Below are 27,558 nucleotides of genomic sequence, written 5' to 3'. Positions count from 1 at the left end.
AATGAAACACACGTTCATGTCGTTAGCTTTCACTCAAGCTCAAAGCGCTGCGTGCTTCCTCGGCAGTGCCGGAGAATCAAATTGCAGCACAACTCCGGTTGACGTGTGAACAGTACACTGACAATTGAAACATTTAAATCTACTCTTAACTATACGTGGAATTTCCTTCAATTAATGTTGCAGTTAAATCCAAAGAGCCAGATGATAGAAATGAAAAGCTTTGATCAAACGTACAGATTTACGATAGACACAGGAGAGAAAACACATATTTGACCCAAAAAAGGGGGTGGTTTTGTGTTCCCGTTGTTGCACAGTATTCATAATACATTTGAGATCTGATGTCATATAAAAGATCTGCATGGACTTATATTAGCATATTTTCGTATGTTTCGAAGCCCTATCGAAGGATGGACAAACTTTTCAGTCGCTGATAAACATTAAAAACATATTGCATACAGACTCTCACATGATGCAATTTGCAGCATTGACAGTCCAAAGATTTATATCCACATATACCAGGAAAAATTGCCAAGCCATCAGCAGTGTCAAGCTGAGTGGAAGATTTATCTGATTTCCCCTTGCCACTATGTAGTCCTACCTAATGGCAGTGGGAGTTTTGTATCAGCACAGCGCCTGGCAGGACGGAAAAGGAGAGATTTAATGAAGCTTCCTCTCCTGGCTAATTAAAATCTTCCTTTCCCCCCCGCTCTGTCATTAAGCAATGTTTTAACAGGAAGACGGGAGAGAAGATAGCCGGGGAGTTTTCATTTCGCAACACATTGCGTTGCGAGGTGTGTGTGTGTGCGCGTGTGTGTGGATTTATCTACAGTACATAGACTATATGACGTTGCATGTGTGTGTTTGTATGTTAATCCATTCTTTAGTGTTTGTATTCCGCTGCCGCTACTCACTAAAGGCTTCCCTGTATCCTGTGTTGTTCCGATTACTTTTGGATTCTGAAAAGGCACACACACACACACACACACACACACACGCGCGCACACACACGCACACACACAGCCAAAGTGCTCCTTGAAAAACCGAAAGTCTTACCCAATATTCATTCTTCTCCACACCCTCTCTGTGCCTGTGGATAGGCTAATGGGCTGCGGCATCATCCTCTGACACCAGACATTTTTCTAATATGTTTGAACTGCTGGAGGACTCCACTGGGGTTTAATTGCAAGGGAAGAGCACAGATATGTACATAATTAAATCCCTTTACCGAGGCATGTTGTCTTATATTTGCATTTTATCTAGAGGTGGAGCTACTCCGTTAACTATGTTGTGATTTACAGAAGAGCTCATCGTTCCTTTAGCATGAAACACTCTCTCTCTCTCTCTCTCTCTCTCTCTCTCTCTCTCTCTCTCATGTTGCAGAGAGCTCAAGGGAGCTTTTGTGGCTCTGTACACTTGTTGGAGAGCTGCACATTCAACAACTTTGAAATGATTTCAATATGCTTATTTTGATATACTGTGTGTCTGCTTGAGGGAGTACCTAACCCCACAGCCTTTGCGACTTTATTAAACTTTACTATGCAGGCTTTGAGTTGCATATTGGCAAATACACTAAACTCCAAATGAATAGAAAGCAGTGCCCTGCAGTGTGAAGCTAAAATATTATGCTAATAAACTATTTGAAAAGGGAAAAAAAACAACCCACTTTTGATTCTCGTGTCACTCCCTCACTCGCGTTTTACTTTCAACTACACTGTCATGGCAGCTCGCTCCATGCCGAACAAAATGGTTGCAGGCTGTTGTGTATACGGCACCATGTAGCCGCAACGGCCCCGTTCCAATCCTGCCATATTGTCAGATCCTCCCCCATGTTGTTCTCCCCATATCTCACACTGCTGGGAAGTGATCTCAAGCAAACATGAAAAAGATGTACTAATGTATCCGTCTGTGGAGATGTGAACACTTTAACCTTGAACAAAGATGGAAGAAAGGATGAAAGCAATCTCAATTATATGCAATTGCACCTAAATTAGATGAATAAAAAGAAGCTTTGAGCATCCAATTGTCGTGCGAACCATTATGCAAAGGTTTTCAGACTCAATATGTTTTCTGATTTTTCTTTAATGTACCCTCCAGGCAGTCTTTGATTTTCTTTAATTTCAGTAGATTTTGAAAATGAACTGTAAGACACTTGAACCTTTCTGTGGTCAGATAATTCATCACAGTATAAAAACACGTACTGTTTTCATTCTAAATGTGCTAGATGGAGGGGACTTGTTTCGTTCAAGGGCTTATGGGAAGGAATTCCTTTGGTAAATTAGTTTCTCTCCCTATATGCCTATGCACACATAAGTCGTAGTAAGTGTGTATTTTTATACCCATTACTAGGGGTGGGACGATACGGGTAACTCACGATTCGATACTGTGACGATATTTGGCCCACGATAACGATAATATCACGATACACGATATCTGCGATATTCGATATATTGCAATACATTTCATCAACGATATATCACGATATGTGACTGAAAAAGAACAAATATGCATAAAAAATAAATTCCAAAACTTCATACAATGTACAAATGAATAAACACTGTCCAGCTGGACACATTAAAGTGCATGAACATTAATAACATGTCTTATGTAAACCAGGACAGTGCTTTCTGATACTGAAAAGTCAGTAGCAACTTGTTTTATGTAAACTTGGGCCCGTTTTAGTTTAACAATAGCTAAACAAGATAAGAATAACATCAGAATTAAATGAAATATTGGGCACATTTCAGTATGCAACCAATTATGTGCAGAGTTATGTTCACCCATCCAGTACCTGGGAAGTCGGGCCTCATGCCCACACGGCTCCGCGGATCCACACATGCGGACACCAATACCAACCCACACCAGCTGTACGCAAATACGCCACAAATCCCTGATCTGTTGAGAAAAACCTTCAATTGAATTAACAAAGTCTTCACATGACGCCGTGCGTCTGTGTGACAGGCCGATGGAAAGCGGCCCCTTGCGGTGGATCTATTTAACTATTGGAAGCCGTATTGCTCGGACCAGTGGCGTCTGGCGGCGCCAGTGACGGCTTTAATTTGGTGGCTGGCAGTCAACCTGATTTGCGAACCGCAGGAGGCTTTTACAAAGTGGACCAACAGCGTCAGCCACCCGCGGCGTGGAAGGAGAGCAGCACAGGACAAGCAATGAGACGATAGTTAAGGCGGACAGGGAGACTATGAGGACGAAGCCACGCCGGTTCTGTTTGTGTTTTACAAAGAGTATTCACACTGAAAGATATACAACTCACACTTTTTTTTAGATGCGAGCAGAGGCCCGGCCACCGTTTAATTTTCCAGTTGATGGGGAATTGATGTGTTCAGATATGATTTATTGATCATGTTGAGCACATTAGTTTACCCGCTGTGTTCAGTTAAAAAGCAATAACACATTTTACACCCTCTGCTCAATTCCAATGCAATAACACTAAACTAATTACGCAAACTGGGGACAGCGGTGTGATTTGTAAAAGCGCAAGCTGCGGGGCGGGGGAGGGGGGGGTGGTGGCGTCTTCAGCGGGAATATTGGAAGTAATATGCAGATATTGATTAAATCATACACACCTTACTCACTCTATCTAGTCACTGGCGTATGGAAGGAGAGCCATAGGGCAGCGACTGTGTCTACATGTCAGAGAGTCTTCTCCATCTTGGCTTTTTTTTTTCGACCACGAGAAGGTGGAGCTAAGCACTGAACGCTGAATAAGACCGTTTAGGCGGAAGTTTTTAATTAACTGTCATGAAGTGAAATCACGCTGTGAAATGATTTAAGTTGTGCTACAAAGACGGGAACAGCTCCCAGGCCGGACAACTCTGTGGTATTGACCTGTCAATCAGCTGCTACATCATCTGTTTTACTCTAAATGGGACCGTGATTTACTAAATGAACATCATGTAGTAGGGTCATATTCTCAACAACTTACAATGTCTTTTTGAGGTTCAATGTGTCTTTATTATCCCCCCGAGAGGCAATCTGTAGAACAGAACAAAGACGACGATCAATGGACGATAGAAGCAACATAAACGATATAGTAGTATCGTATATAGTAGTAATAGTACATCCAGGCAGTCAAGTTACAACACACCTCACAACTGCTGCCGGCGTTACCGGCGCCATACTGCAACCAGAGGACTTGCTCCCTGCTGGTTATTAGAAAGTCACTTTTCACACCCGGAGGTTGCCGCCGGATTTCACACCACCATTCGCCCATCTGGAAATTCATCACGAGAGAAACTGAGATAGAGATTTCTCACACAACCGCAGGCAGGCTGGTAAGATTAACATGCACACATGTTGTGTATTGTATGGGGCCCAGCTCATTTTTGCTCCACTGAGAAAAAATGGTCTGCAATTATTACATTATCTTTTATTTATTTTATTTTATTGCCCAGTCTTGTAGAGACCATGTGTCAAAAACAGTTCTAACCTCTATATTGATTTTAGTTTATATTGTGCATGCATACACAGAAAAACCGTGGGTCAGGTATTCCAATTTGCAAAATACAACGTAACTGCAGTCTACTGTAAAGTGTAGTGTTTGCATAGTGTGTGAGTGAAAGGCCCCCAGGTCCCTTGTTGGTGGTGGACATATTGCAAACCTCTGCATGTTTGTATCTCTTGACCAAGACAAAAAGGAGTGAGACTCCAGTGTAAAGAAAACAAGGAAGTCAATGAAGGTTTGTCTTGCCTCTTGAAACTACAGATACATTTAGAAAACAATAGGTGGTATGACTTCAGATTCCAGGATCAATGATTTATCACATTGCAGAAATAAAAGGACTCTCACCAAAGCTATAACTGCAGGTTTCTGCACCCTGTAAAACAGACTGGTTGTCTCTCAGAAGACTCTAGGGAGGCTGAGTTCTGACACGACTTAAAATGAGAGCATCCTTCTGGTGTCATAACATTTGCTTCAAGTATCCAATTGGCTTTAAGATTATTTTGCTTGTCCATAAAGTACTGAATGGCATTGTTTCACAATCACTCAAGCCATTTGACACTGGTCTTGTTGTTCTCCTGATTGTTCATTTTGTTGAACACTGCTTATGCTGCTTTTTGTATTTATAATTTTAGTCGAAGGCAGCCTTCCTGAGGCCTGGGCTCTCTCATATTTTCTCCTTGGAATCAATATTCCAAGGAGAAATATAATATAATGTATCTATCTTGTAACTCAAGATGCTTTCATTGTTAGTTTCTTATTTTCTTACATTTAAAATGTGTGTAGCCTTAAAATCAGAAAGCTTTTCCTGAATCCAACCTTCATGCAAATATATAATCTAACCGTTTCTTTCTGGCTACACATCCACCATCGACACGGACACACACACACACACACACACATATTCATGGCCGGACACATTTTGAAGGGTCTGCATTTTTTGCCATTCTTAAATCTCATATTAGGCCAATCATTATTAATTTTCCCTCATCATATGCTGTTATCGCTCTATAATGAAAAAACATATTAAACTAAAATGAAAAGAATAGCGTCGGATTTGAGGAAATGTAGCATCCATCAGCTTTTCTCCGCTCTCTCCCATCAGTGGTAATTGATATTTGAGGCCTCGTTTTGCACCCCGGCCTCCTTTGCTTGAAATGAGCTTTTGGAGCGCGGAGGAAACAGCTGATGCAGTGGAAATGGAATTGGTTGTGTGTCGGTGCATGAGAGAGCGGGATTATCCCAGCGTAATGTCAGCCTTATTAAACACTATTACACTCTATAGATCAGAGAGGGATCTGAAAAGAATATACTGCCAGCCCATCTGTGTGTGGATTGGGATTATATGTCCATAGATTAGAGTTTTTTTTATTATTAACTATTAGATGTGATCCAGTGAATGTGATCCACCTCTGATACAATACAATATGTTTGAGGATGTTTTATTATTTTTTTATTAGTAGGATTATTATTAGTATTATTATAATCATCATTGGTATATATATATATATATATATACACACATACACACACACATACAAATTAATTGAAATCCTTAGTCCCCAGTTAGCACACAAACACTGCTTATTTTTATTTTTCATTTTCTTTGTAACAAACAAAATGATTTATCAAACAGATGCATGCATGGCTGTAAGGGTGACCATACTGGGTTACATGAGTTTCACTTTGGTTTTGTAATTTTATGTATGGAAAATAGTTTAGAACACAAAAAAAGCTTCAGCCTATGCCAGATCATGGTTTTTGAGTGGGAGACCAGCTGCTATTCTGTTATCAGATGTCAGGTTGATACTGGCTGTTTATCAAAGAAAATAGAAATCAAAGGTACGTGATTATATTAGCAGTAATATTAACAAGCGTCAGACATGGGCCGCTCGCTGTGCATCATGTTGTTGAAGTTAAAATCGAGCCGATTTCAACCAATAATATTTAGTCTCCAGTCCCCGTGATAAATATACAACTAAGCTGTCACTTTAGCAGCTTATAGAAAGCAGCTGTAGAGACTGAGCCGAGCCGTTGTAAGTAACTGCCACAGATTGGTTATAATTGGCAGGCAAGGACCCCCCCTTGCTTTGATTGGATCATTCCCTTATCCGATGGGAGGCAGGTGAGGAAGAAACCGAATTAATCCCTGATTTTGGTCCTGTGGGGAATAAATGAAGACACAAGGTGGGAGCATGGCGTGAACATTGTTTCCCCTAAATTTAGCACCGCCAACATATATTTCATAAGGAACTGCTATGACGTCAATCGAGTTTGGTAATATGACAGTTTGGAAATGTGTGTGTACGTGATTTGAGACGGCGTGCGGGGAGAGTGTGCTGTCCTCAGATCATTAACAAGACAAGCTTGTGCTCCAATTGTGCTCATTCTCCTCTAATTACTGGCAAATGCTTCCCGCTAGTCCCATGAAGGCACACTCCATCATCCCAGATGACTGCACTTGGAGTGTTTTCTGTCCTTTGCAACTAAACTAAGCCACAAACTGCAACTGGACCAGACTAAGTGTTCTAGTGTATAGCGTAAAGTAAGTGCAATTTGCTTCCACATAAACTTTACGTACAGTGACAAACAAGTCAAAATTCTCATAATAATGTCCAAAAAAATATTAGTATTATTAGTATTATTATTATTATTATACATTGTATAAAAATGATGGTTCGGAGTAAAATGCACCCTAGGTCATTTCCACCAAGACATCCAGCCAAACCCCCTCGGAAGCATTTTTAGCGATGGTCAGCATTGGTCAAGATAGGGCGATCAGCCGAATGGCTTAGTAATAGCGCGATGGTGCATAGTGTATATCTCGTAAATTACCCCACTAATAATGCATGGAATGTTACCAAACTTCTGCAGTCTGTACTCACAAAACGAGGCATTTGAAAGTTTGTAAGTACCGGTACACCAGGAGTTTATTTAAAAGAACACTTGCCTGATAGCTTCTACTGCTAAAGCTACCACTGTTGCGTAGACGGCACTCCCAGCTTCTTCTTCGTTGGTGTTTAATGGCAGTCGGCGTTTACCCAGCTGTTTCCGTCACGCGAGTTTCATGCCAGAGTATGAAAAAGTTTCACAGATTTTTTATAAATGCTTGTATTATCATGTCAACACGGAACTTGTCACGGAAACAGCTGGGTAAACGCAGACTGCCATTAAACACCAACGAAGAAGAAGAAGAAGACTGCTGGGTAAACACGGAAGTGCCGTCTACGCAACAGCGTAGCTTTAGCAGTAGAAGCTATCAGGCAAGTGTTCTTTTAAATAAACTCCTGGTGTACTTACAAACTTTCAAATGCCTCGTTTTGTGAGTACAGACCCTATGTGTACTACTGCAGAAGTTTGGTAACATTCCATGCATTATTAGTGGGGTAAATTACGAGATATACAAAATGTGCCATTAGCGCTAGTACGAAGCCGTTCGGCTGATCGCCCTATCTTGACCAATGCTGACCATCGCTAAAAATGCTTCCGAGGGGGGTTTGGCTGGATGTCTTGGTGGAAATTACCTAGGGTCCATTTCACTCTGAACCATCACTTTAATTGTTCCTCGTACCTAGGTCGTCCAGAATCTTACAAAAGTTTTCCCACGTTTTCACAACTGACACAACTGAGAGAATGCCGGCTGAAATATGGTTTGGTCATATGGCTTATGCCCACAGTCTACATCCTATGTGTGATCTGACACATTAGCCAACTTCCTGTGTGAAGAATGATCACCATCAGTAACCAAGTTTGAATACCACAGAATGCTATGCTTCTTCCAGAGCTGATAGACTCAACAGCGTAATCACGCCGTCGTCTCTTCCCTCTCTCTGTTATGAAAATCAGGGTGCATTTGCTCGCCTTCACACTCCCAGTGACAGCAAGATTTTATCACCTCGCTATGCAGCGCGTGTTGACATCCCTAGCTGCTTCGCAAAAACTGTCCAATTATATTTCTATCTATTTCAGGATCGCTTTTATCATTTTTTTTATATTATTTATTTTACCTTTGTATTGTCCTGACTCCATAATGATCCATTTTGGAATATACTGGCTTATCTGAGGAGGATATGCGTTAAGAGACAGCATTTAAACAACTCTTCCAAAGCCTTTCAAGCACCAGATGTTCTTCAGACGTTTTATTCTGGCACCTCCATTTCGGTCAGCAACAACACATTCTCTCTAGTGCTATTTGTCCATGAGCGATGGTGAAAGAGCCCCGTAGCATGGTATTATAATAGTATACAGTATGCTTTTTACAGAGAGAGAGAGAGAGAGAGAGAGAGAGAGAGAGCATTTAAAGGCACGTCAATTGTCTGATCCATTTTAATTTCACTCCAGCTCCATTATGTTGTTGTTGGTGTTACTAAAGGCCTGCCATGTCATTATCTCCCTCCTTTTGTTTCTGCTGTTTTTGAGAAGACATTGCCATTGTTCAGTTTCCACGAGAAGGCCCTTTATGCTAATGCGACCTCTGCTAAAGACGATTTGCTGTCGATTTAACGGCCTGTTAAAATCACAATCACCATCAATCATGTGGAAGGGAGGCAGCGGGTGACACACAAGTTTTGGGGGCTAACTCCTGCTAATCTCCGTAACACCTTACAATAAATGCATTTTGGTCAAACACGCTCGCTCTTCCTCAAGAAGAGGTCGAAACATAAAAGGCTGTGCTATAATCCCATAAGCTCACACGGCGATATCACACGCCCGTTCACAGCCTCAATTTCTGCTGATTACACCACATTTGTATATGGTGTCTGCACGGGAGATGGAGTCTGCTCTCAGTAAACTGACACTCACAGAGGTACAAAAGCGTAGTGCAGATGTCTCTGGCAGAGCAGGAGACAAGACAAGCAACACACAATTGAGCAACTGTTGAGGTGAAGTGAAAGTAAATAGGTGGTAATAAGAGAGTGACATGCCGGGAGCGGATAAAGGAAAACATTCACAGTACATTTCAACCCTATTGGTTTTCTAGACACCTCTTGTTTGAACGCAGTAGTGGTCAAAGGGAAATTCTGACTTCTCACTTGATGAAGGAGTCGGATGTCACCAAAATCTTTTACGTGGGGGAGTCGATGTACACATTAGTCCAAGCCAGCGGTTGTTAAAGGAACAGTTTGACATTTTATTTTGCTGTTTCGTCACGTGTCCAATCTTTATTAAGCCGAGCATTAAAGGTCATCTGGATGTAGCTCACATACTACACAGACATGCAAATCATATCGATCGGCTCGTCTCGCTCTGCAAAAAACGAACAAAATTCAAACAAAATGTCAGACTTCTCCGCATCAAAGCGTTTAGGAGCCGGACGGAGCAACGAGCCGGCATCATCGTTCCTCAACTCAACAAGTGTCACATTCCACCAGTAGTTGATGGGGTCTTCGCCCACTAGCCAACGATAAGCACCGTCATAGATTTACTGTTGATCGGGCATTAGAGATATCCTATTACAGGTCAGCGCTGTCTTGGAGCCAGTCAGGACATTATCTCAGCAGTCAAGCGCCGACTATAAAAACACTGCTTTAATGCCCGTCTCGAAGCCTCCAGCAGCCCCCCGTTTTGTCTCCAAAGCGAGATTTAGAGAGGAGCTCTTCTCCCTCTGAGTTATCGGATGTCTTTTGTGAAGTTTACTACTCTGTTAGTTCATTTGGCACCCGGCTCTCTATGCTGCTGAGAACTTTGCTATAAAGGGATCAGTGAGGCTGACCTCTGTAAAGTCCATAAAAAGATCTTTGTCTCTAATAATGTCACTGATATATAAGCGACTGCTGCCCCTGAATGAGCCCATCCAGCGCAGGCTTTTTGTGAAACTGGCTCCTACTTGGCTTTTTTGTGTGTGTTTTCATATTCATCTCACTCATTCTGTTTCCATATACGTTTGTCTTTGTCACCCCTCTCTTTAAAAATAACTAAAGTCAGTGTACCAACACATTTTATAAATCTGGGTGCCAGCATTGGAACTTTAATGATTTCTTGAATACAATCATACAAGAAAAACACATAAAAAACACTCTTCTATTGATGCCAGTTGTTGTTGTCGCTGTAATTAATTTTTCCTGGAGCGTAGAAACCCACGAGGCCATTTATATCACTTGCTGTGGTTCACCAAATATAGGGTTCATACGCGAGGTCTGTTGTGTACAAATAATTTCAGAGGACGCATGCTGTTTGATGGGCTGTTCACAAAAATAATCACAATAACTGAAACTGGATTCGGTGACAGCACACAGACAATATTTCCTCTTTGTTGATTTTCAATGAATTCCTCTCGTTCCATTCTTCAACGACAGCAGATGAGTTAAAGGTATCCAGTAGTTTGTCGTGGGGGAACGTAGTGTTCTTACTTTACAACTTTGAGGTACTTGTATTTTACTTGAGTACTTCCAGTTCAGGCTACATTATACTTCTACTCCACTAGAGGGAAATGTTATGCCTTTTTATTTGTCAGCTTTAGTTACTGGTTAGTTATTACAGATTCAGATTACAATAAAATATAAGTCACATTCAACTTTATCAGCATCAGTGATGTGCCGCATTGCATCAATAATCATAATTCAGTAATGTGATATTTATTAAAACAAATTGGCCATTTTTCATAATGCCTGATTTCACTTTTTGTACTATTTCATTTGGATTTAGTTTTGTATATACTTTTTTTATTTCAGTAAAATTCTGAATTCAGGACACTGTGGCATTGCTTCTTTCCCTTTGGTAAAAGATCTGAATACTTTGTCGTGTATGTAAACAATGCAGGAGTTGAAATATTGTTTTTTGAGGAAGGAAATGCATTCAACTCAACACGTTCTGGCGAGTAACACTGAATGTGAACGTAACTTGTAACATAACATGTAACAAGCTGCTTGAGGGGGAGGACGGATCAGGTCTGCAGAGATGAGCAGGGTCGGGTGATTGGAGAGAGTCTGGAGAGAAACAGTTTGGTAAATCATTTTCCTGTCATAGCTGAATAGCTTACATGGAGATTTCTTCTGTCAGTTATACAGATCCATTTCTCGAACTCTGCAGGTTGTCAATGGAATAGATAATTAGCTGTGATTATCCTTGTTCATCGTATTGTTCTTTTTTTCCACGTTGAAAGATCTTATTAGCTCTATTACCTGCGATCACCAATTATGATTCTCCAGTCACTGTATCTTATCAAAGCCTGATCCAATGCAATAAAGCTACCTGTCTAATTAAACTGTGACAAAAAAAAAAATCAATGTTATTGAGAAAGTTCAAATAATTGTCGCAGTCAAGCAGGTTCATAAAAGGACAAATTAGCCAGAAATGGTGAATGATTTGCATTAATGGCATTACATTTATTCAGAGACTCTCTTTGTCCCAATGAGCCTTCACTACGTCGTCAGCAAACATTGGTGCTTTGCAAGAGGAATACAAAGATACAGTCACTGAGATGAAAGCCTGTCCAAGAGATAGCCGGTTGTTCACACTGGTGTGGTCATGCAAACACGTGCATGTGCTTTACAAGGGACAGTTTTTCCCCCATATATATCTTTTTCCCCCCAAATTTAGGAGAAACTATACGCTTGACTAACACATACTGGTGTATTATATGATGCAGTACAGAGGAGGTATATATACAAAATCCGTATGTCATATAGAGGAAAATGTGAATATCAAACAGGCAATATAATCACAATACACAATACATACCTTGATTTAAATACTGACCATGTTTCGTCAATCAGGGCTGGAATAAATGCTTTTCACTGAGCTGTATTCACTGTATCTACAAGACACGCATCGGCGGGTTTACGGGTATGAATCCCTGTTTTGTTGGGATTTATTTGCAATAAACAGCTAAAAAGGATGCCAAAGTAACAACATAATGTCTAACATTTCTCAATAAGAAAAACAATGTTTTAAATACTTTTCTTTGCGCCATTCCCTACATTCGTGTCGCCTCATTCACCCCGGTGGGTGCAAATTTGCATCCATTCACGTCTTTGGATTGACTTGACCAATTCTAAAAAAAACTTCAGGTTTAGTGTGAACAGGGACGGACTGACACAGAGGACTGACTTTTAATTTCCAATGTTTCAGGGTGTTGTTCCTGATTGACTCACAGACTTAAAGAAGTCGGTATAATTGTTCTGATTTGGGTCATGGAACAACTGCATCATCTTCATGTATCAAACTCATTTTGGCAGGTTTTGTTTTAAAGTGAATCTGAACATCACACTGCATGAGCAACAGGAAATAAGGTTATCATTTTCCTCTGGTGGGGTATGAGCAATATTCTTTTGTATGGAGAATGGGAAAAGGGACTAGGCATTAATATTCTGATAATATGTAAGATATGCTTGGACAAAATGCATTCAGTATGCTTTTATTTGTATTGCTTTTTGTAGTAGGGGCACTGAGGAGGGTCTTTGCGTGGAATTAAACTGGAAATAGTCTTGCTTTTCTCTTGCTTTTTTGGTTTCTTCATATGCAATAACTTTCAGGCTGCATCTCTCCTATAACGCCACCATTTCTGCAATGATCTCTCATCCTTTGCATCGCCTCCTCACCACGCTGCCTTTGATTTCAAGAGCTGAACTATTCTGCAACATTTGTTGATGTGGTTCTGCAAGTAAATGCTGCAGAATTGTGCTCCTCTTGGAATTGTTCTTCTTCGCTGACCACCGGGAGAGACGCCCGCCACCATCATCGTCTATGCACTGCAAAGAGCAAAAGACTGTCATTTGCACACACGCACACACACACACACACACACACACACACACACATAAACATGAACAGTACATACCAGGGACTATAAAGAATATGTATACTAATATTCAACGCAATGATTCTTGTGACAGTGTCTTAACATTTAGACCCAAATGGGACATAAAAATCTTTAACCTCCCACAGCCAAACAATCTTTAAGTGAGCTCAGTTTTCCTTACAAGGTCTGAGCCTGGAAAAGTATGGAGGAAAACTATGTGGAAGAAACAAATATTAAGTGATGAAAACGCATATCATTTGAAAAATAGAGTATTAAAAATGGATGTGAAATGAAAAATGGAGGGATAAAGTTCAAGTGATTTGATTGATTTACAGCCAATTTGATTAAAACAGTCGTGATATGATGAGGCAGACCCATGTTTCATCATTTTCCTCATCTTTCTTTCATCATTCATCATTCACAACATAAAATTGCCATTTATCATTTAAGCAAAGTGGCCCAACGCTTGGGAAAAGATAATTGATGAAAAGGGAGGTGATGAAAATGCTTAAGAATAAATATGTGAATGGTCGACAGTTGATTATGAGAGCAACGCTGTTTCAAATCAAATGCAAATCAAGTTAATAAAATCGATTTTATTTGAATATTAACATTATTAATTTGTGAACATTTTCATCACTTCCCTTTTCTTTGATTAATTTCTTGTTACTCCCGCCTTTAAGGCAACTTTCCTTCAATAAAAAAATGTCAGTTTTGTGTTGCCCAATGTAAGAAAATTAGGAAACATGACTCTGTTCATCATATCACGACTGTTTTAATCAGATATGATCCAATTATATTATTTTTGTATTTTGTTTTTACTTTCACTCCACGTAGAAAACATCTAACTACAGATTGATAGAGCCAAACCAAAAAACAATTTCAATACGGAATAATGATAATAAACTGAAGAATGTTTTTATGTGTGTACAAAAATATTTTGGGATATTTGTATGGAGAGATTGGAAAAAAAATTCAGTGTTCATGCTAAAAAAATGTAAATGTGATTTGTCCAGTGTAGTAAGGTTTTTAAGGGTTGATGCTTGACTGAATGACAAATGTGTTGTTTATTCTACAGCTCAATTTGAAATCTGAAATTACTCTTGTTGAATTTGACTTTACGACCTCATCGCCAGACAAGAATGTCAATTTTGAAAGATGTGCAAAACCTCAGGTTCAGTGGCAACAGTTCAAGGATAGAGAAAGAGATATAACGTGTATGGAATTGTTGGTTCAGGCAAATAAACATAACATAAGGACATCCTCCACCTTTGGGATAGACAGTAGTAGGAAGACAGACAGGCAGACGAAGACAGTAGGGTCTATACTCCCCATTCAAGATCTGCCGATCAGTTGCTCTGGTGATCAGGTCCAGTGAGTATGAAGTGGCAAACCCCACCAACCAATCTGTTGCCTCTGGGTCTCAGGGCCTGGCTCGGAGCTCTGAGATGTAGATGTTCTGGATGACTTCCAGATCTCATTAACCTTGGGCTGAGGTCCAAGAGCTGGATCGTACCCCCAAAGGCCAGTGGGTCAGGATACCATCCTTTCATCCCCTGCCCTGCTCCCCACTAGCTTCAGAGCTGTGTGCCCTAGACATCCACACATCCTCACACTTAGCTGTCTGTCATATGGAAGGAGTCCATACAACATCTTTTTGTTATTTTTTCATCAATAGCGCCGTAGTACAGCTGATGCAGACTGGAGCTCTGTCTATATTATTGTTATGCTGCACCATTATGATCATAATACTACGTAACCTTTATTTTAATAAAGAAATGAACAACTAGCATTTGCAATTATACTTCCAATGATTTAAATGTAATAAAACACACTTATTAGCCCGTGTTAACAGAAAATGGTTCCCTAACCTGTATTCATGTTCAACCTTGCCCTGCTGCTTCCTTCCACTGTGCTGTTTTGTTTAAGCTGTCATACTCATTTGTCTCCAAGTCCATCAGCTGCCTAATGCGCAAACTATCCAATATGCTTCTTTTTTTTTTTTCACCTTTATGGATCAGAGGTGTAGTATTCTCACAGGGGAAATAACAATGGTTTGCTGTAATGATTTAATATTACTTATACTGTCCTCGGGGATGTCTGAGGCAGAGCGGGTCGCCCTCTAATCGTAAGATCGACGATTCGATCCCTGCCTGCCCAAGTTTTCTTGGGCAAGTTACTGAACCCCACACTGCTCCGTGCTGTGCCGTCGCTGTGTGAAGGTGTATTGGATTAGATCCTGACGGGCAGGTGGCACTTTGCATTGCAGCCTTCAGCCACAGCCATCAGTGTATCAACAGGTGAACGTTGACATGTAACATAAAGCGCATTGAGTGGTGGGAACGCTAAAAGGCTCTATATAAATGCAGATCCATGCAGGCTCATCCGTTAATCGGAAGATTGACGGTTCGATTCCCCCGCTCCTCCCGTCCGCATGCCGAGGTGTCCTTGGGCGCCGTAAGCCTGTACCGCGTGTGTTTGAGCATTTAGATGAGATCCTGATGAGCCTGTTGGCACCTTGCATAGCAGCCTCTACCAGTCAGTGTAGCATCAGTGTTAGCCATTAGTGTAGAGTGCTTTGAGGCAGCAGAAGACGAGAAATGTAAATGCTATATAAATTTAACATAAAATTGCTGGGAAAAAAAAGAATCTCCACGCTTCATTAAATTGACAAGCTTCCTATCAGTGTCCTGTAGGTCGTTGCCGTTGCCATGTCCACCGGCGTGCGGGGGCGTGCATGCATACCAGTATGTGTGCGCTAACCTCCTCGCCGCCGTGTGCGTATCCATCCTCGGTGACGCATGGTCGGGCATTGTACAGCACCACTGTGGCCTTGGAACCGAGCCCGGCCAGACAGATTGCAGCAGGACTCTGCGAGGTTGGAAGAGGAACATCCCCTCAGTTCAGCGAAGGTCAGCCGGAGGCATCATTAGGTTGACAGAGTCTGAACCGGGGTCTAGTGAGGTGCGCGGAGTTGACTGATGCTTTTTGACCCAAGGACACGCCGGTATCAGAGGTTAATGATGGAAGCGGCCTTGGCCCGCCAAAGTGGATGCCACTTATCATACTGATGTACAGCGCGTGCGTGCTGCATGTAAGTGTGCGTGTCAAGTTTCTGAAGGCAAATATCAATTTTGAAATGGAAATGGTCGATCAGCATTTTTACACTTGAACATTTTTAATATTCTATCTCGGTCAGGCACGTGACACAAAGACTCTCAGTTGAAATAGTTTTAAAAATAGAAATATTCTTGTATAGAGTCTGATTAATAGACTCGTGCTGCCTGTTGCCGTTGCCCAATTGTCCCCATTTGATTGGAGCGGTTGTGGTTTCCAAGCGCTTCCTTGTCCTCTCCACCGCTCCATTTATCACATGCAGCAATGGAGGCACACAAAGGCGCTCGGCACTTCAAGGTGAATCCCAAATGGCTTAGCTTGTGTTACCTTGTTAAATCGATGTGCTTTGTGACAACTGGCAGCGATGGAAATCTCAGCAGGCCGGAGACTTCTGCATGTCTCCGTGACGTGGAAATGTTCCGCAGGTTGAGAACCTGCTCTAATGACTTTTGTAAACTCTGGCAAGTTTGAGCTAATTTTCTTAGATTATCTTAGGTTTTTAATGAGGTTAGCTGCTTTTATGTGTGTTCCTCCATCAACCAAGCCAACACCGGAACAGTTACGTTCTTCAATTAAGTGTTTTATTTTTTTTTAAAGGATTTTAGGTGCTTGCTTTTCAATCTTCTTCAGCCTAGGGAAGGAAACTTGGCCAACTCATTTTAATATGGGTTTGATAGTAAAACGTGCCTCTGCATTGCACGCTTTCATACACAGCTCATATAATGAGTTCAGCTGATCAGCACTGGATCAAAACAAAAATACTAATTTTGGCAATATTTTCATGCACCAAACCATGGAGGTTAAAACCCATTTCTCTGTTAGAAAAGACTACTAGGAGTTCCCGCTTCAGACACATTTGCTCTGAAATGAATGAGAAAAGTTTTGCAATTATCTCTTGTTCTTAGTGGTTAAGCTGAATAGGTAGAAATCATGATTCTTCTAACTTTTAATACTATTTAGGTTTTCTTAAAGTATGTGAACAAGGTTTTATTTACTCATCTTTAACACTAGACTGATATTATTTGTCTCCTCAGTGCAGAGACTGCATTTCATGATATTGTGAATAGATCTGTTTCACTTGCCATAGTAGGGAAAGCACATGTCTTAACAATGGCTCTATTCATGACCGTTTGCTAGCATGGACAATACAGGGACCCTGAAACTGAAGCAGCTCGATAGAATTCAGCCTTTTCCACTTGATACTGTTTAGCTGTGGTTCCTGTACATCAACATGCCTTCCTTTTAGACTTTATCGCAGTTTATTTCAGCATCAGGAGCCATTTCTATTACAGTAAATATCCTGATGCGCTGTAGAATTACATGCTATAAATCATCGTCCCCATTTCCCATTGAAATGTGTTTTATAAGACTTTTTTTTTTCACTTTCACTGATGAACACATTTTCAAAAGTAAAAACCCAAACATCCTCAGGGAGGTACATGTGTCATGTGTATCATCATTCAGCTTTAATTATTCAGTTACACAGTAAATATATATTAGGGCATTAAAGCTGTGTCTATTACTAGTTGCTGGGGTTAACCTTATTTTGTCATTCAGGATGGGAGAACAAAAATACCTACTAGATCCTGTATTACAAGTTGAGGGAAAAAAAGGACATTTTACTTTTAAAATAGTCATGAATAGCTGCGCCATGCGTCTGTGCGGCTTCTTTTGTTTTCATGTAAAAGGAAAATCATACTTTTTAATAGTTACAGTAAAAGTTCCAAACACTAGAGCAGATGGTCTCATTACAGTTTAGTGAACCTCGCTGCATCAATTTCCATATTTGAAAAGAAATACTGATTCTCATGAATCTGTTAAAAGTGTTTAATTCTCTGAAAATTCCATTTCTGAGAAATACCAGACACCATTAGCATAACTGATGCTTAAATTCATGATGATTTTTGACCGACACAAGGAAAATAATATAATATATTTTAGAAATGTCTTGTTGCTACGATGGCGTATTAGGACCACTCTAGGGAAGGAAAAAAACGGAGCTGAGAAATAATACATCACAACATGTGACAATGCCTCGTTAAGGTCTTTGATGGTTATTGTTGGTTTTGTTAACATGGCCCAATTTGTCATCTTATGGGTGTTTATTTGGACCAGGCGGTTGGGCTAAGATGCTAACGGTAGTTTTCACTGGTTGTCATAGCAACGGCAAACATCGGGTGTTAGCGGAACCTAAGCGACTTATTTATATCGGCTATATGTAGACTTGAATATATGCCAAAAGAAAACAAGGCAAAAGACGGGGAAATATTATATATATTATGTAAAAAAGTCACAAATTTGCCACTTTCTAACTCAATTTTTTTGCTCATAATATTGCCCCCCTCTTTCGGATCCATTTTTGTTCCTACAGTGGTCCTAACACACCGTCGTATTGCAGCTGGTTTCTTGTCAGCAATCAATTTGTGTCGGCTTGGCCCGATGTTTGGCATGTGACATTGTTAACTGCAGCCCATAACATGGTGTCGCTTTGCTCTCATGTGTTGTCTTCCTGTCACCCCCAGCATGCCAGCCAGGCTTCTACAAGGCGTATGCTGGAAACACCAAGTGTTCAAAGTGCCCTCCACACAGTTTCAGCTATGGAGAAGGGGCTGCTCTCTGCCGCTGTGAGACGGCCTTCTTCAGGGCTGAGAGGGATCCTCCAAATATGGCGTGTACACGTGAGTAAACTAGTAGCTTATTTCCCATTAGACACGTAGGTGTTAAAAGGCTTTTAGTCAGCTTTAAACCTCGCTGCCATCACAGTCATGTTAAACATCTCTATGCTTGTGTTTGTCTGGATAAGTTATTGGTTATTAGTCACTGGAGCTGGTGGATTACTCAGTGGCCTCTCAGAATTAGCTGGGTGTCGACTGCAGGACTTATCTGGTGTGAAACTGCATTAGAGAGTCTCTGGATGAATTAAATGGCTTCTTTTTTTTTCAGCTGCCACGTCTTCAGTGATGATTCACCGACTGTCATTACGACTTCATATTTGCATTAAATTACAGTTTAACCGGACTAATTCTCCTTTAATTAAAAAGCCATTTAGCTGTTACTGAGATCGACGGGGGCCACGTCTGAAAGCTGCACAGGGTGGAAGAGTGTGTTTGTCTTTTTAAGGCGAGACAAAGCCATTGCGGAGAGCTGCACGTTTATTTTTCCCCTCCAAGATGCACTGTTTGCAGAGGAAATCGTTTTTCATCATATTTAGTGTCAGATGATGCAACGCCTCACTTTTTCACATAGAAACCCATGCATTACAGTAACGTATGTAGCTATTATACAATGATCCAATAGATATGCAACATTTTCAGCAAAATAATATTTATTTCAAGATCGTTTTACCCCTGAAATATGGAGACGTTAGAAATGTAACCAGGCTGATAGCATCTAAATTAACAATACTAAAATTGAATATAAAACCAGCACAAATTCACAATTTTGAATCTGGATGGGTCATTTTGGACATGAATGATGTTTCAGTGTCTTGTTCAGGGGCTCCTAAACACTTCCGTAAATCTCCAAGTTATCAGTACGAAAGCTGTATATCAAGTCTTGTGGGAGTGTTATAACCCAGAAAACGAAGAGGTGTAGAAATACCATAAATGTCCTAACAAGTTGTGAATACTGTGTTTTCTCTTAATGCATTTTAATCGGGAGCTTGTAGGCCAGAGCATAAACTATCTGCTTGATGTCTAAGTAAAAAAAAAGAAAAGAAATTGAGATTAAAGACTGAGAGCCTGAGAGGAAGACAAAGGCAGAGAGCACGAAAGAAGGGATGTTACAGGCGGCGAGATAAAGGTGGAGAGAAAGTCTAAAGGCTGGATGGAATAGACAGTGAAGAGAGAAAGAAAGGAGGAGCGCTGATACCAATCTCCCCCTAGAGGAGAATAGGAGCTGATTGATGGCAGTGGGGTTGCTCTGCGGGAGGGGAGGTGGGTGGATTCTCCTCGATGGAGAGAATAGAGGAGGTGAGATAATGGGCTGATAGACGCAGAAAGAGATAAAGAGAGATAGAATGGACATTCACTGACAGAAGTGGAGGAGGGGTAGGAGGAGCTTTCCTGTCTGCTGAGATTTTCGGCGCAGGTAGGGAGGGAGAGGGATGGAGGGATGCTGGAGGAGAGGGAAGCATCCCATTGTCTAGGCAGACAGTGAGCTTGGCAGGACGGGTGTGTTCAAATCCCTCAGGCCTTTTAACTCCACCCTGTTGACAGCTGGCTGCCTGCTATAGCACAATACTTACCCAACACACACACACACACACACATGCAGAGAGCACAAAAATACCTCAACAAGTGAAATGCAAGTGAGGTGAAATAACTTAGAATGTTTTCTGCACAGGAGAGGAATTTATACAAAGAGTGATGTGGTACAGCAGCTGGATTCTCTGGATATAGATTAGCAGATTATGGTAATATGTAAGCAGGGATGCGGTGTACCTCAGGGGTCAACTTTAGGCTCTGTGATTTAGTATCTCGAAATGTTTACCTGTGTCCAGTCTCCTCACCATCGTTGTCCATTAAGGAGAGAACAATTCGAAACATTAAATCTTAAAATATGTATTGAGGTTAGCAACAGAAATACTTTTGCGATTAGACCTCGCCGATGTGAGGCATCTGTGTTAAGCGTGGGCCCATATGGAGACAGGAGATAGGACAGGATCCCCTGGGGTCTGGACACTGTTGGCGGAGGAGTGAAGCCAGGTGTTGGTCGACGGGAACGTTCAGTCCTGGACACCCTGGAAGGAATGTGGCTAAGGGGGAAGTAGTGGGATGAGAAAGAAATAGGAGAAATTCACCCACAGAGGCAAAAACACAGAAGGTGCAAGAAATTCTCATCAATAATTTAACTATCTACAAAGTCTTATTTGGGTCAAAAAAGCTGGATCTGTAGGAAGAAAAGACATTATGTAATTGCCTACTGTTTAAACCCCACACAGCTTATTGTGTATCTTAACTAAAACATTTTAAAATAACCTAATTTGCTTTAAGTATTTTCTTTTTTTCCCTACAACAGGCCCTCCATCTCCTCCCCGCAACCCCATGTTTAACCTGAACGACACGTGTTTGATGCTGGAGTGGTCACCTCCCAGCGACACCGGCGGTCGCCGGGATCTCACCTACAACGTCCAGTGCAAGCGCTGTGGCCCCGAGCCCGACCACTGCAAGTTCTGTGATGAAGAGCTCCGCTTCCTGCCGAGACCTTTAGGCCTGACCAACGCCACTGTCACGGTCATGGACTTCTCGGCGCACGCCAACTACACCTTTGAGATTGAGTCCCTCAACGGCGTTTCGGACATGAGCTCCTTCCCTCGCCAGGTGGCCTTCATCACCGTCAGCACCGACCAGGGTGGTGAGTATGTATTCGACTTGATGTCACGTGTATTTTACTGACAACTACTGATGACTTTTACTGCAACACTGATCACTGTGATACAAATGTGTATTCTTTTAGATATGGGTGTAAATCTTCCCATGGCATCTACAGTACCTCCAATATACAGCACACCATAAATTCATGTTTTATTTCATGACTCATGAACCCTGAAGGACACATTTCACGAAACCTTTCTCATGCATTTTTTATCCTTTATCCAAATTATAATAGTTTTTTTTTGTTTCTTTGTTATGAGCCTGAAAATTCTGGTTGCCCCATTCATCTGCTGTTGGTACACGCTAACTCTTAACTACATGATTAAATTGTTTCTACTTGGAGCTCATGCAAACACTGTTGGTTCTGTCAATTGTTTGCACTGTTAGCTGCAAGCCGCCGGCTTGCGTGGCAGGTTGAGAGCTGCGTGGAGGCTCTTGATGTGCTCTGAATTCCATATAGAGATCCTTAATAACCAAATAATATGATTTTATTTTATTTTTGCATACTTTGCACATAATACAACCTTTACTGTATGTAGCTTTTGATGCATAGAGAAAGTCAAGGTTGGAGTCAGAGTGACATTACAATTAATGTATATTTAGTTTTGCATCCTTAACTGCTGCTGTAAATGATGACAGGAGGCCAAGGAGAGGCTGTCTCTACCTGCCTTCTTGCTCCAAATAAGGATTTTATGTGGAAAGCCCATATTTCCTCTGGGAGAGTGGTCTATACGGGAACACTTATGCTTTTAATTTGTGATTTGCAAACACTGTATTTTCTGTTTTCTTCCTCCTCCCTCTCTTCCCTTGACAATTCCCCCTTCCCTTTTTTCTACTGGTTTGTTTGTCCTCTTCTTTGTTTCTCCTTCCCTCCATCCTTGCGTTGCTGTGGGAGTCTGGGAGCAATACATTTTCTCACACAGCCAAAACACATTAAATGCATTATTCTGTGTCACAGGGGACAGCTCTTGCCTTAACAGGTAACTCAATGTTACATGCAGTCTTTTTACATTATTAGGATTCCCAATTTAGCGCACCATCTTGTCAGCTCCCTGAGCTGTACACAAGACCTATTTCAGTGCTAATACACCCAGCTGCAGCTGTTTAAAATGCTCAAGGGAAGAGGCCCATTCCTGGCCACCAGCCACTGGTAATAGCATGATGATGTATTTTAACACCATCAGCTTGACACAAATTAGACGTTGGTCAGAGAGTCAATGATTATTGTCAGTCATGTGCCAGTTGATGGAAGTTTTTGCTTACATATAGCTGGTTGTATGTAGGCTATAGTTGTACAGTGAACAATCCAGTCCATGGACCTGGATGGCATTTCAAAATACACAGCTCAAAAGAATTAAGGAAAAAATCACACATCAGGTCTTCAAGTTGAAAGAGGTTTTTTTTCCATAAAATAATTTAATCACAGGTTCATCCAACTTGCTTGAATTTCATCGCAGCAACTCATAATGTGACTCAGTATCACGTTTGGACAAATGGTGTCCTTGGGGATCTCCTCCCAGACCTGGATCAGAGCATCAGTGAGTTCCTGGACAGTCTTTGATGGTACTTGGCATCAATGCCTTCGTCATCCAGGAATTGCCTAAACACTCTGGCCATATGAGGCCGGACATTGTCCTGCACCAGGAGAATGTCACATTCGCTCTCTGAAGAGAAAGGGGCACCAATGGCAGACCTGCACATTCTGCTGTTCTCTAGCGAATGCCAATGGAGCTGCATGGTGCTGGGCTGGGAGACCAGGTCCCAATAGAGGACGTCCAGCCCTCATGCCACCTTCATGGAGTGTGTTTCGGCCAGTTTGGTCAGAAACATGCACACCAGTAGCCTGCTGGAGGTCGTTTTTAGGGCTCTGGCAGTGCTCCTGCTGCTGGGTTGATGCCCTTTTACTGTCCTGTCCAGCTCTCCTTGTGTAATGGCCGGCCTCATGGTGTCTCCTCCAGGCTCTTGAGACTGTGATGGGAGACGCAGCAAACCTTCTTGTGACCTCACGTATGGATGTGTCATCCTAGAGGAGCTGGACTACCTGTGGGCTGCAGGTACCACCTCATGCTACAAGTAGTGACAAGAACACTAGAGGAACAAGAAAACTACAGAAGAAGCGGTCAGGAAGGAGGAGGAGAGAGCAACTGCTGTGGCCACAACTTGCAAGACCATTCCCTCTTTTATGGGTTGTCTTGCTTTTGCCTCTCCATCGCACCTGTTGTCACTTTCATTTGCACCAACTGTGTGTTTGTTTCAATTATTTAATCAGCTCCATTCGATTCTTATTTTGGCTTATAGAACACTGGGAAGTCTACCCAATCTTGTGCTTTCAAACCTTAGAGTCTAACTTCTTATTATCACACCTCAACTTGGAGCTAATCTCAAAGGATTTGTTACTGAGCTTGATATTAACATGCATATAAGACCTAGTGTGGGGTTTTTTTTCAATGATGATTTATGCACACACATTGCCCCCAAAGTACCAATTGCTGTCAGTTATCGTATTATAATGTAACTATTTTCCATAGAGCGTAACCTATTATTTATGGATTATACCAGTGTGTTTCACAAACTACTGTCTTTTTTTGTGAAATACAATGTATCTAAAAAAGAAAATGATATGGTGCATATCAAAGGTTTATTCTGCAAACAATGGATCTGAAAGATTTAGGTATATCGTCAAATTTAGGCAAAGGTCATCAATCTTCAGTGGAATTTCCTTTGTTTCCTGAATCCTCAAGTCACAAATTGAATCTGAAGAGACATTCTTCTATCCAGACCTCCTTTACTTTAGAGGAGCTGGCTTCTTACTGCACTGTTGCCGGTTTAGAATTTCCACCACTTGTTGAGAAATGTAAACCCAAACCGGACAAACCCATTGATGTATCCACACACAAACACTTAGTGTAGTGGGAAGAGAGTTTGTTTACAGCGCAGTGCTACATACTCTTCCTGTCATTACACGACTAACACAGAGCATTCAGTCCATCACCAAAACTGCTTACACTGTAAAGCAGATTTCTGTCTAGTACAAGGCTTGTAGCTGTGATTACACACAGCACTGTGAAACCCAGCGTTATTCACCTGGAGTTTCTTTATTCTCTGCAAAGAATGTAATTATTACAGAGCATTTCATTTGTCTTCAACCCCGAGTGTGTGTTACAGTATTGCAAACTGATTAACAGCAACTACAACATGACACTGGCTCAGGAATCAGGACCATCAGCCAGGCACATTGTGAAGAAAACCTATTTTGAAAAGTTGCAAAGTGTGCATTCAGAGATAACCATGCAAAACCTTGTAAAGAAAAGGAAAACCTGCATGCTGCATTGATCTGTTTTCCTGCCACTGCAATGATATGCATGCAAACAAATACTTTTGCACATATGCTTCCCGAGACAAAGCCACCTAAACCTCTCTGTGACGGGCTTGTTTGGAAAGGTGCACGGTGCAATTCTAATGCCATTAGCAAAGCGTTGCCTCCAGCAGAAATCAGACAGCCATGAGAATTTCTCAGTTTTCTGAGGAATCAAGAGTCTCCTGTAATAATCAAAGCTGGCCATAGATATATTGGATGCAGTCATTAAAATGCAGATGGCCCTTTCGGTTGATGCTTTGTGTCAGTGGGGTTAGTATGTGATCACACACACACACACACATACACACACACACTGTGAAAATTTCATGACAGGCATAACCTTTTCCAATATTTAGTGATTTATACAATTAAGTACATCTGATGTTTGCGCAAAGCATCATTCTTTATAACACACACACACACACACACACACACACACACACAGTGTGAGACTCTGTGTGTAGAATGATAAAGCAAAGGATTAACGGTATGTGGGGGGGGGGGTGTCTTGGCCTGGAGTAAATCCCCTCATATTTGAGGAAACAGAAAAAGAGTCTGGGGAAATTATGTGCGCATTTGCAGTTCTTGGAGTCGGCATCAGGAACGTGGCACTGACATGATCTGGCAGACTTATAAGTTCTCACCTCTGGGAGGTTCACATCAGCCACAATGGTAGTTTTTTTTGTTGTTGTAGAAACTCTGCAGGCCATCAACAGCAGGTGGAAACATAACCTCCTGTAAGCTGCACCATGATACTCTGGGAGGGAAAAACATCACCAGAGCCTTCCCAGCATGGGTGCACACATGGCTCGAAAAGCAAACAGATTAGAGAAATACATTTGGGCGGCTACCAACTTGTTCCAATAGACTCAGTTTCTTCCCCCATGCACCAAAAATGTGGTCCCTTCCACAATCTGCATACTCACTAAACTAACTAACTAGAATCCTCCAAAACATCAGACAAGAGGTGTAATCTGTGTGCTGCCTTGCTCAAGGGAAAACTCAGTGTCTTCCCAAAGTGGTACCTGGGTCAGAAGGAAGAGTGAAGAGCCAGATGCAGCTGGAGGAAGAGTGACAACTGGATGAGGATGTGGAAGGTGAAGTGAACAGAGGATAGGTGAAATGAGTTTAGCCTGAGAAGTTAATGGAGGAGAAAGAGCGAGAGACATAGGGAAAGAAAAGGAGGAGGGAGAGAGAGGGGTGTTATGACAGAAGAATGTGACAAAGATGGAAATAAAGTCATCTCCGAAACAAATATCAAGTGAAGTCAAGGGGTGCAGTCGAATAGTCTTTTTTGCTTAGGAAGGTTCCTAACTGAAGAAGTGACCCGGAAGTAAACAAGTGGCCGCCATGATAAGAGCTGTTCGAATTCTCTAAATGCAAAGGAAAAGAGCTCCAATGCTTCCTTTCAGAGCTCCTTTAGCATAGGATGCAACGGACCTTCCTATGCGAAAGGAAAGGAGATTACGCCGACCCACAATTCTTTGCGAGAGCAACATTTAAAGTGCCGCACATGTCGGCCGTTCATGAAAACAAACTATATGCCTATTTGCATATTTAACAATGACTTTCATGCAGACATATAGTACTTGGAATTGTGTTGATAAATGTGTGTGGACAGTGATAATAATTGAATGGTATTTTTATTTATTTCAATCATGTTACAAACTTGACAAAAACGAAACTAAAACCACAAATGAAATGTAAATAAAGCAACCGGTCAAACAGGAAGGAGGAGCTGCTGGACCTGAAGCCGGTCAGTGAACCAGCTGTTTATAAAACCAACATGTGGAGAAGTGGACGATGCACTTTTTGTAGTCCATTATTGTAGTTTCTCCAGTGCAGACGCACGTCAATCGCCGGTGCCGATCATCAGCAGTCAATCATCAGCGGCCGCGTTATAATGACGTAGCTTAGTGAAAGTCCGGTCGGATTCTCTGAGCACCGCGGTCGACTTTTCCTAAGTCCTTTTGAGTTCTCCTATCGCCTTTCCTTACCCCGTGACGTTTTCTCCACTTGCTTCCACTATATTTTGCCTGAATTCTTAGAAGTGAAAACACAATTCAGTTTGATGCAATTCAACAGCACCGCCACATTGATGGACTTTAAAGACATTCACATGTTTTTTTGGATATACTGTATATGTCTCGACTTTTTTGGCCACAGATCTCAGCTGAAAGACCCGTGTGAAGGATTCAGTGGCATCTCGTGGTGCGTTTGCAGATCGCAACCAACTGAGAAAAGTTTATTATTAACTTAGTTAAGCTGACAAGTTAAACTTGTCTTCACTACTTTAGACAGAAATGTGAAATCATTACGTTTGCGTGTTACACATTATCGTTGTTTCAGGGTTGAGTTGATGAGAACTTTTTTGTAATTTAGTAAAAAAAAATAATAATATATAATAATAATTTAAAAAAAATTAAAGTTTGAAAAAAATCTTCAAACTTTTTTAGCTTGATCAAATTCTTGAAAAGTTTCACATCCAAAAAATAAACATTTCTTCAAGATG

The 27,558-nt window shown here is 41.3% G+C and overlaps 1 protein-coding gene across 4 annotated transcripts in view; it reads left to right on the top strand.

Moving 5' to 3' along the window:
- The window catches only part of epha3 (eph receptor A3), a 411,842-nt gene that overhangs the window by 322,951 nt on the left and 61,333 nt on the right, over positions 1-27,558 (top strand). For 2 of the 4 annotated variants that reach the window (XM_084022186.1, XM_084022185.1), the window contains exons 4-5: positions 18,836-18,991; positions 21,333-21,668. The exons of the other annotated variants lie outside the window; for them this stretch is intronic. In XM_084022186.1, the coding sequence (XP_083878312.1) occupies positions 18,836-18,991; positions 21,333-21,668 (492 nt within the window). The remainder of the gene's footprint in view (positions 1-18,835; positions 18,992-21,332; positions 21,669-27,558) is intronic. 4 annotated transcript variants of the gene reach the window in all.

The sequence above is a fragment of the Eutrigla gurnardus genome (assembly GCF_963514095.1).
Source record: "Eutrigla gurnardus genome assembly, chromosome: 12".
NCBI lineage: Eukaryota > Metazoa > Chordata > Actinopteri > Perciformes > Triglidae > Eutrigla > Eutrigla gurnardus.
Note: the sequence above shows the minus strand (reverse complement) of the source record. Positions and strands in the feature narration are given on the sequence as shown.